The 11,591-nt window shown below is 34.4% G+C and overlaps 1 protein-coding gene across 4 annotated transcripts in view; it reads left to right on the plus strand.

The window, feature by feature from the left end:
- The window catches only part of LOC111003498 (histone-lysine N-methyltransferase PRDM16), a 114,696-nt gene extending 108,917 nt beyond the window's left edge, over positions 1–5,779 (plus strand). For 3 of the 4 annotated variants that reach the window (XM_045632876.1, XM_045632878.1, XM_022274026.2), the window contains 3 exons: positions 1,970–2,126; positions 2,404–2,574; positions 2,702–5,779. In XM_045632876.1, the coding sequence (XP_045488832.1) occupies positions 1,970–2,126; positions 2,404–2,574; positions 2,702–4,402 (2,029 nt within the window). In that variant the 3' untranslated portion in view covers positions 4,403–5,779. The remainder of the gene's footprint in view (positions 1–1,969; positions 2,127–2,403; positions 2,575–2,701) is intronic. The other variant, XM_045632877.1, reaches the window with a different exon arrangement.
- The last annotated feature ends 5,812 nt before the right edge of the window (positions 5,780–11,591 follow it).

Genomic DNA, 11,591 nt, shown 5'->3' on the forward strand with positions numbered 1-11,591 from the left:
CGTTCAAATTTTGGAGATAGATTTTAGCCCCGGAAATTTTTGATTAAATAATTCAAATATTTATTGTATGAAGCTTTGGGTGTTACGGCAGACATTTTTCGTAGCCAAGCAATAAATATGAAAGTGATATTCTTTTGAGACTTATAATTAAGAGAGATACATAATTGATGTGAAGACATGAACTGTAACCAAACAAATATATTTTCCTTTAGACCAGCATCTTCGGAACCTTGCCTAAAGAGACTCCTTTTAATAATATATTTTAATTATTAAATTTTATTTGTTATTAGGTATATAAGAATTATTATGTTTACCAAATAAATTATGACTTTAAAACATATATCCCAAAAAGAAATTTTTAGATTTCCTTTCAATCTTTATTATGTATCTTTAGTACAAAACCAATTAAGAGCCACACAATACAAGACTCATGTATATTATTTGCTTATAAAAATATTCATGTTAAGATCGGGAGCGCAGATACAATGCAACTTTCGGTTGTGTGTTACATCACTTAAGTTTTAAATATTACTTTCAAAAGAGTAAGTACAAAAGTTTAATGAAAATTAATTGGCCAAATAAAATTAATCAGCTTCTACAAACATGTGTAGAATTTATATGATGCTTTGAAAAAATAAAAAAATAAATAAGTGGCGATACCACCTCTTTAGGTCTTTGCCTCAGAATTCTGAATCTGTTTCATGATCATTTTTAAATATAATAGACAAGTAGATCACCAGTGCCTGACACACTACGTAAAGTTTTTAAGTCTTAGACATGTCGGTTTCCTCACGATGTTTTCCTTCGTTCGAGCAAATGTTAAATGCGCTCATAGAAAGAAACTCCATTGGTGCACAGCCGGGGATCGAACCTACGACCTCAGGTATGAAAGTCGCACGCTGAAGCCACTAGGCCAACACTGCGCTTAATATCATACATATAAAAGAAATCGATAATATCACAATATAACACTATTGTCACGCCAATTGTTTCAGTATTCTCAGTATTGGAAATTCTCTTGAGTTGACTAAGTCAACACAGTTGTACGCAAATTTTTAGTGTTGTATTAAATATATAAATAAAGTTTTCACTATATTCGATTATTGAACATAAATGATATTCTAAATATTCCACGCGGTAAAACATAAAGTAAACATCTAAATTATTAAAAGATATACCAAGCTAATGGAACACGTCTCTATTGCATTAATTATGCGTGAAAACATCGCTGCTAAATATGGTCTAGCTTAGATTGATTCAAATTAAATAACCACTTTCCCGTTCACTATTTTGATTACCGGTGAAGTCGGATACGCAATGGACGGTAGTACCACTTAGATTTTATTCTGCAGATTAATTAAAAGATATGGCAGCGGCCGCTTGTCGAGAGTGAAAACGCTCCTATCAATGGCAAACGAAGTAATCGTTACACATAGTGTAGATGTTGGTATTAATACTGGAGTAATTATTATACTTGAAAGTAACCCGTCAATGGATTCCTAACACTGTCGGGCAGTCGGTAATGTGGGGTTTGACAGGTGTAACATTAAGAGCAGCCTCCGGCGTGTAGGGTTGCGTGCACTGAACCAGTTAGCGTGAAGGAGTCTTTGATTCAATTTTTTGAAAATAATATATGCTTTACATCAGATGTCGGAAGAGGTTATAGAACTGATAATTTCCATTGACATTGTGAGAGTAATATATACAATGACTTTAAATACTTAAACACATGAATGGTTCTACAGTTCTATTTACGTGAGTCAGTGACGTGATAAATATTAGAAGACAGTGTAATAAAAGGGTTAGCTAGCCGTTGGACAATTTTTTTCGTTAGGTTCTCAAACATGTTAAATCTTAAAAGGTTTTAAAATATTGCTTCGTAAACAGACCTATAAAATATCAATCATCAGGTATAGAAAAGTGTTCATCGTTGAACTGTTAATTTATTTATTTTAATTTTTAATTTCAGACTCGATCGCCACCTTATACAAGCTCACGCGCAGCCAGCAGCCGCATACCATTGTGAGCTTTGCAATCGAGCTTACTGCTCTAGGCCGTTACTTCTGCGTCACCGTGCTCTAACACACACAGACATACGGAAATATCCATGCGAAAACTGCCCTAAGGTAAGAATTATTACACATCCATTAAAACCTCATTAATATGCATAGCGCGTTGATCAGGCTTAGGAACTTGATTTACTTAGATGACACGAACGAAGCCTAATATGTTTTTATATATAGTGCAATTACCTACTAAATATTAAACGGTTCGAATCCTGATTTAAAATACACAACATATTCCGCTACCGTATAAGTCACGTTACGAAACCTGATGTTATTTATCACCAAGTGAATTCAAATGAAAAATTATATCACGTTCCGAAACCTGACTATATTTCAGGTATTTACCGATCCTTCCAACCTCCAGCGCCACATCCGCGCCCAACACGTCGGTGCCCGCAGCCACGCCTGTCCTGAGTGCGGCAAGACCTTCGCCACTTCATCAGGCCTCAAGCAGCACACACACATTCACTCCAGTGTCAAGCCGTTCCAGTGCAAAGTCTGCTTCAAGGTAATTGTAATTTTTGAAATTTTCTGTAACGTCCCAAATGCTACAATACCTTTTTATGGCGCCAAAATAGAAAATGATTATATTCTTAGTAGCAAGAAAACTTAAACTCTTATTTTCTTCTTTCCAGGCTTACACACAGTTCTCCAATTTGTGTCGACACAAACGAATGCACGTCGCCTGTCGAGCCCTGGTGGAGTGCCAGAAATGTGGCCAATCATTTACATCCTACGCATCCCTGACTAAACACAAGCGATTTTGTGACACAGCTACCGCTGGCAACGTAAATATGCGAGGACAGCTTTCTCAAGGTCTTCCGCAAATATCACCAATACCCAACGTCATGAATACACCAAATAACACAAATCCATTCCCGATGTATAGGCCAACATTGCCACTTCCATATAATACATTTGCTCACTACCCAGCTTTGTTTTCTGCGGCAGCCGCTGCGTGCCCACCAGAATTCTTAAGTCCTCTCCTCTTCAACGTGCAAGGAGCAAGGCTGGCCATGGAACAAAATATGGCATACAATGCTAATTTAGTAGCAAAACAACAGCAAGACGGGCGAATGTCTGTCAAAAGTGTCGACAGTTCAGCCTCAGTTGAAGAAGTAAAAAGGCAAGAAAATGAAGTGGATGTCATCAAAAAAGATGAAAATGAACGAGTAACACCTAAGCCCCAAAATCCATTCCTAAAGCACATATCACAGTCGGATGAAATCTCCAAGCATTCATCTATGTCCTCATCATCATCATTGGCTCCGTTTAACTTCTCCAGAGATAATATTAAAAGCCCAAATAATTTGTCGCTAAAAATTAACAGTATTGATATAATGGAAACCAAATCTTCTTCGCCGTCACCTACTGACCTATCAAAATCTGTAAAAGTAACTGATAAGAAAGCAGATTATTTTGAGGAAGAGGAAGACACCAAAAAAGAACAAAACGACCAACCCTTAGATTTATCAATAACTAGAAAAAGCGTAAAAAATTCAGAACAGGAAAATGACGATCGCTCCTTTCGTAACTCATCTGTCAAGTCATACTCCCCAGCAGAAAGTCCTCTCGAAAGAGACACTAAGACTCCTGAAAATGATACAACTGACGTAGACGTAGAAGCTGTAGAACCCAAACGAGAAGAGTCTCCCCAAATAGTCTCTCCCTCTCTGGCATTTCCGATGCCCGTTCACCCACAACACAATACCAGTCTCATGGATATGTACCGCCCCAGATTTCCTACCTTTCAGCCATCTGAGTCGATCCTGAATTCTCATTCACCTTATGTTCCGAGTCCATTTAATTTTTTATCCCCTCTTCTCGGTACTGATGGCCCAGAGAGGCAGTCAAATTACGCAAAGTTTCGAGAGCTCAGTGCCGGATCTGGTAAGCTACGTGACCGCTACGCCTGCAAATTCTGCGGTAAAGTGTTCCCTCGAAGTGCAAATCTGACTCGCCATCTACGAACGCACACAGGGGAACAGCCGTACAAGTGTAAGTACTGTGAGAGGTCTTTCTCCATTTCATCGAATCTGCAGAGGCACGTCCGGAACATACACAACAAGGAGCGCCCGTTTAGATGTCCACTTTGTGATCGGTGCTTTGGCCAGCAAACCAACTTGGATAGGCATCTGAAGAAGCACGAAGCTGAGGGTGGAGATTCCCCTAGTTCAGCAGACACGGAGCAAGACGCTTGCTTTGACGATATCAGGTCGTTTATGGGGAAAGTGACCTGTTCCCCTGGGGCGAGGTCAACAGCTGATTCGCCGCACACACCACACTCGTCACACCCGTCCCACGCTTCTCGTCCTCCTCTCGCGATATCCACCTAGCCAACGATGTACCCGATGCCCTTGTGGCATCAGCATTTCGAATAGTGAATTGTATCTAGGTCCTGACACATGACAGTTACATAAGAAAAGGTCAAAAGACAAGAATCAATTAATAAGTGAGGGTATTCGTTCGATGTTTAGCGAAATCGTTATTCAGTGGAGGACATCTTTGTCGATAACATGCAATGAGGTAGATTTAAAATAATATCTAGCTAGGGAAACGTAATGATGACTCTCTGGAATAGATAGCAATAGATTTTAATATAATATTACTTTGTATTAATGTTATTTGTACAAAAACTGTAAGGTAAGATTAGATTCGTATTAAAAATACGAAATTTCTGTTCCTAGATTTACTTATGGAGAGTCCGAATTTGTAAATAGATAAGGTACATTAAGATTGTAAATGACATACATTAAAAACCACGAAATTGCAAAAGTATTTGTACTTTACGATGCATTAACGGATTGGAGTAAAGAATAGATACACATTTCATATAATTTATTACCATTAAGATGTCTTTTTTTATTAATAAAAAATTTAAATGAAAATTATGGGTATTAAAAAAGTACATTCATTTAAACATTTAGTATAAGTATTAATGAATATTGTAGATATAATGATATTTTTGCAACTTTCGTGGCTAAATAAGCGATATATGTGATTGGCATTAATTAAATATAACGATTTCATTCGTTTTAGTCAAAAATTCTACCAAAGTGTATGATGAAAATTCGGAATAATTCGTTGCGAAAATCATTTTTATTTTGTTAAATTTGTTATTTACACGTTACTGTAAAAAATATATCATATGCATAGTTGTTAAAATTAATTTTAAAATGTCAGAATGTATGTTTATATAGATAATAAATCAATTCTATTGTAATCTAGGATTATTGAATCATTCACTAACGGTTTTATTACCTCAGTGATTGGTTATTAGTAGTAATATTAGAAGTCTTAAAATTATAACATATCTAATGCAATATTATTCTACCAAACTCTTTGTATAAGGTAGTTGAGGCAAAATAATTGAAAAAAATTGGTTAAAATAAAAAAAATATTTTTTTTAATTATCAACGCATTGTACTAGTTGCTTTTACTGGTAATTTTAAATTTGCATTTCTTAGAAGTCATTGATTGTATTGAAAAATGGTTTTTAAATAGAAAAATCAGTTTCCCTTGGAAAGTTCTTATAAACTCTTTTATATGAATTATATTAGTAATATGAACAAATATATATTGTCTCATCTACTTTATAGACATTTCACAAAGCACTTGTTCTCAAAACTTGTCACAAATTGCATTTTGTCACTTATTCTATCTGCATTGACTCTTCCCTTTATTATAAAGCATCGAAAAATATAAAAAATACTATAAAATTTCTTGTATTATTTTTATCCGTCTTTAAAAAAAGAGCATAACTTAACCATCTTCTGCTTTTTCTAATTTTAGAAAACCACAGGAATAGTAAAAATGTTCACTTCGTATCGTCTGTCTTATCCTATTAATACGTATGTTTTATAGGATCAGACAGATGTTATAAACGACTGTTCGTTAAACGGTTAATGGTTATAAACGTAACATTTGATTTGATTAAAAATAATCAAACATCAATATTCATATAAATACATACATCAGCCAATAGCGTATATTTCTTTGATCTCCCTTTTTCATTCTCTTTCAATCGCTCTGTCCCTTTTCTTCAACAAAAACGCTGCGCATCTTCGTGACGTTTTATCCGTAAAAATTATGCCCTCATGCGCCTAAAGAAGTTTCACTGCAAAAATTGAGATTTAATAGTTTAATACATTGTACAAATACGATTTTGTAGATTGCAGTATTAGACGGGTATATTAGTAGTATTTTTGATTTTTATTTCACTATAAAGCAGCCAGTGATCCAAATCATTTGATAAAATTTAAGTTTTTATAGAACAAGGAGCAAACAGGCAGTTGGCTGATGCTAAATAATATCACTCAAAAATAGAAGGCTGGCGAGTTGCCTTTTTAAATGTTTCTCGCCCTTTACTTGGAGGAATTTGGAATTAGTTCTGAAATATTGCAGTGGACAGCTATCTCCACATAGTGATGGTGCCCGGGAAAAACTGCCTTAAAATAATAGCACTATATTACAAACAGATGGTGGATGGTAACGGAAAATACTTCGTAACAGATGTTTGGACGAATGAAACATTTGTACCCGGTAGCGATTTATCAGCTTAACATTTTGCAATCATACAAAAGCTATTACACAAAGAACTCTCATAAATTAAGATGCAATACAGGATGTATTTCCGACGTCAAATTACGCGATCACATTCCGATCTCGCTTTAATAGAAAGGGACATTTTTTTACACCCACTATCTCGAATTCACTCAGGTGATTCGCATACCTCCACTGATGTTAGTGTAATGTTCTAGATGTTGTGAATTCTTTTAACTTTTTATAAGAAAAGGCGTTCGTCTTATTAGGAATTAATAGCGAAACTTGATGTTTAGCGATTCATCGTTATGTAATAATTAATTCAGTTTTTATTTTCTTTTTTTTATCTGCGCTAAAGAGGCAGTCTCAAAGTAGTGAGTTTGAAAAATTTCATAGACTTATTCATCGTATTCCTGCAGTGTATCGAGGTTGTAGCTTGAGTTCTGTATCTCCAAAAAACCTACTATTTACAGACATTTTATCTACTAAGAATTGAAGTAAATAACAATTGGTCGGTTAATACTAAGAGAATTACTTGAAAATATTGTCTGTTCTCTTGTTATTAAAAACTTTTATTTTGTCTATTGTTTCTTGAGGTTAAGGGATTGACTTGATGATACATGATAGAAAATATAAATAAGTAGAAGACCCAAACAGAAAATCTCATTGCGAAATGCTATGTGATAATTTGTTTCGTCTGAATCTATAAACAAAATATTTATTTTTGTACCGTGAATTACCGATTAAAATATACATTACCAAAACAAGTCTGGCGTACTTTGAATAATATAAACGCCAAAAAAAACAAAAATATTCCATCCCACCTTGAGACGGATTTATAACTTTATGAGACATTACTCGCATATTTAATAAAGGAATGTTTTTATTTATTAAGTGATAAAACAGACTTTTATTTATATTAAATTTATTTATGAACCCTTTTCCACAAATAATAATATAATTGAACAGGCAATTTTTTGCGGGCGATTGCTTACAAGCTATATTTTTCGGGTTAAGGAAAAATATAAAAAGGGTATCGGGAAAAATGTAAATCACGAATAAATTACAAGTAATAATGTAGACTTAACAAACTAACATCTGAAATTAGAATCTAAAAGCTAATAAGAATCATGAATCAATATTAATGGTATTTTCTAAAATTTAATAAAACTTGTATAGTTACAAAAGTCACGACCGAGCATTTTGATAGCAGATGGTCTTTTAAAAGACGGTAAAAATGTAGATGACTTTCTGGCGGAGACCCTAAAAGACTTGCCTGAACTCTAGTGGAAGTGTAGTGTGAAAGAGAAATGTCTTAAAGAGTCTGGTTCGCAATATTTCTTATGTGAGCTAACGAACTGTGAAAACAACTTCCGTGGGGAGAGATACAACTTTGATCAAAAGCCGGCAACGTACCAACACGTACTAAATTAGGGTTCATGGGCTGCGATGTCTGCGACGCCCCCTTTTGGGGCGTCCTGTAGGCTTGTTTGCTTCTATAAAGAAGTGGATGAGTTGTGAGATGGCATTTCTAAAATTTACGTGGAGTCATGTACATTCTCTAATAATTTACGTTTTTGACGTTATGAAGATATGCGTTCGAAACTTTGTCTTTAAATAATACTATACCTATTTTCGTATAAACGATGTTCAATATAATATACAAATCGATATTTTACCTAAAAACGCACACATACACTTATGCATGTGTGTATTTGCCCCCTGTTCTATAAAATAAAATGCAACATCACACACACACACCTTACTTGTTAAGATAACTAACTGTACATTGTCTTTGTTAGTGTATATTGTTCGTGCGTATGTGTAATCTGTTTTGGCTATACTTAAATTAATTAATTGTATTTTCATTAGGCTGTAGTCCATTTTTTACATAAAAACCCATTTAATTCAATATTTAACTCGACATTAAACAACACGAAACGCTTTAAAAATTTGAGTCATAAAAATTCCGATTTCCGTTCATTAGTGTATATGTAAATAATACATATAATACAATATATCCGAGTAAATAAATTATATAAATGTTCGTACTACTCAGTCAATCAACGTCCATCTTTACTAGAACAAAAATTACTATGTATTCTTGAAAGCGGAAAACCCCTTTGAATAAATTACTTTAAATCCTGTTGTCAATATGATACAAGAGATTCAGATACCAAGCGACTGTTATCAGTGAAAGCAAGGACGCAGCAAGGACGCAGATAAGGCAATTACACTTATTACAGACCGGCCGTTCGCTCGGCGTGTCTTTACCCCTTAGGGTAGTGTTTTACTGTTATTAAAGCGATAGATATACCTTCTCTAAATAGTAACTCCAAATTGCAATTTAATTTTCCTATTTCTACAGTGGTATATATTCAAACAAAACAATTATTTATATATATATATATATATTATATTATATATAAAAAAAAAATTATACTAAGTTTATAGTTGATAAATTTCAGGTATAGACATAATGAAAATTAATGGATCACTCACTCAATCCGTTGGCTCTGCGACACAAAGAGTGCCTTGTTCTCCGAACGAGAAATTTCCAGCGCTCTTTGACCAATGCCAACTCTCTTTTTAAGAGTTTCAGCTGCAAGCAGTCGGTCGATCCAGCAGTACCTAGGGGGTTTAGGGTTGCCTGGAAGAGATCGGTTTTTTGCAATAATGCCACAGTGAAGTGTTAATAAATACCTAGGCACCATGAATGGTACAACTAAAATTTAAACATGATAACGTTAAAGAAATTAAAATTAATTTCGTTATGCAATAGCAATCAACGTCCTAAATATAAAAATAGTATTCAAGTTGTTATTAATTTTACCCACACATTGCTTCAGTCATGTCTCCACGTAACACTGCAAAAATAATTGGACATAAACTATATTTGTGAACAATCTAGGCTAGCCTAAGCTTTTCTGACACTTTGAAATCACTATTTCGTTCCATTTTAATCTTGATTTGATGTATTCTTTTTTTACTTCTTAGAACTTGTAATTATTTATGTACCAACGTTGAAGTCTTTGTAAGTTAATAAGTTATTTTAAACAAATCTTAACGCAACACCTTGATTTTTATGACCATGAGCCCACTTCATAAACAAGTTATACATATTTAGCTATTTGAGACTGAACATTGTGATTATTTAGTCGTAAAACTATGATATAAAGTCTTGTTTCAGTAAAAACTATCTCTTACTGGATCGCTAGCCTTATAGAAGCGAATAAGTGGGCGCTAGAGTTAGCTCCGTGACACGCCTTATTGTCTATACTCTATAGACACAATAAACGTTCTAGCGTTATTTATGGTCTCCCTTTGTGACATCTTTATGAGCTATGTTCTTTATCATAATGTTGCGCGAAATATCCGATTACCGGATAATATAAGTTTAATTTAGGAAAAAAATATTTTCTCTTTGGTACCCGTGGTACATTCTAAATTTTTGTTTAAAGTATTAAATTGACTAGGAATCTAACGGTAAAGAAAATCCTAGCGACTGATTGAGGCATCGGGCTGTAAAACATTTTTTTTTTGTTTTCAATAATTGGATCATATTGAAACTGTATATGAAGTTTTTAATATACTATTCATCAAACAAACCTACGGAGCCCCCAAAACGTAGTTATCGCAGCCAATGGACATCCATATTTAGTGGGTTCGTAAACTAAATTAAGTGTTATATTATTAAACTATATAATATTGGAAAGTATACCGGTGAGTGTAAAGGCTCGGTACATGTGCAAATCTGAATAAGGCTTCGCAGGGATCGCACGACACTATCATGACATGTTGCTGTGCTGCCCACTATGGACCTTAAGGTCGACTTACATGGCGACAAAATTATATTCGATAAAAAACTCAAACTCAAAATATTTTTATTGATATTGGTAACCAAGTACACTACGTCAACAGAAAATTTTCTTGGAAGATTGGCTTTCGACGATTCCAATAACTCTATTTTGACGGTCTAATTGAGGGCTGCTAAGCTAGTACTAGGGAGGTTTCACCTAGAAGTGAGAACAGTGCTCCATGTGGCGGCCCCACATTGAGCATTATCTTATAATTGTGGAAGTATAGCTCAATTATATGGCACCATGTAATCCCAGCCCACTTCTTCTTATAGTAGAGCAGTCCGGCTATTGTGCGTTCTATACAAGGCGCCAAATCCCGTTTGAACAATCGCGGCTCGCCCTGAAAGTAATGTCTCTTATAGTAACTGTATACTATAAGTATAAGGAGGGAGGGTTATTGAAGTGAAAATAAACATTTATGATTACGCGATTAGTGATATATTAATATAGATTTTGCCAAAATAAGAGTCAAAATATCAATCCTCGATATACGCGACTAACTTCAATCTGAATAAAATTTTAAGCAATTCTTAATTTAAACATTGTTTTTGCTGACTCAGAGATTAAAAAATTGCAATAAATTTAGCTGCGTCGATTGAAACGTAACATGAATATTTATATATACCCTCAAGACTAGATTTTGATTGAATACATCGATTAGAGATTTATATGATTAAATGATTGGATTTTGGAACTTCGTAACATCTATCATTAGATTACCATGAATACTTTATTATATTTCAAATATCATCATGCAACGCACTACAATCTGGCGTTTATGTCAACACTTATTTTTAAGTAAGCACCAACTTTAGTGTCATATAAAGTTTGATATTCTTAAAATTCAATTTAAACTCGTCATTTTGGCTTCATCTTTAACGTGACACATGCGACGTAGACATTAGAGACACGAACTTAAAATATAAGTCAAGTACAGTTGGGCAACAATAATTGGACCACATGATTGGCACTCAACCCAACCGTTATACAAACGTGACGAACGAAAATACGATTTAATGGAAACGTAAAGATCGCGGAAATTCGAATTGGAGCAACAGTTGAACAATTTAAGCGCATTGACAAAGATCGAAACTGTGTAGAGTAGTAGACACGAGTTCGCGTG

Source organism: Pieris rapae, chromosome 21 (assembly GCF_905147795.1).
Source record: "Pieris rapae chromosome 21, ilPieRapa1.1, whole genome shotgun sequence".
Lineage (NCBI taxonomy): Eukaryota > Metazoa > Arthropoda > Insecta > Lepidoptera > Pieridae > Pieris > Pieris rapae.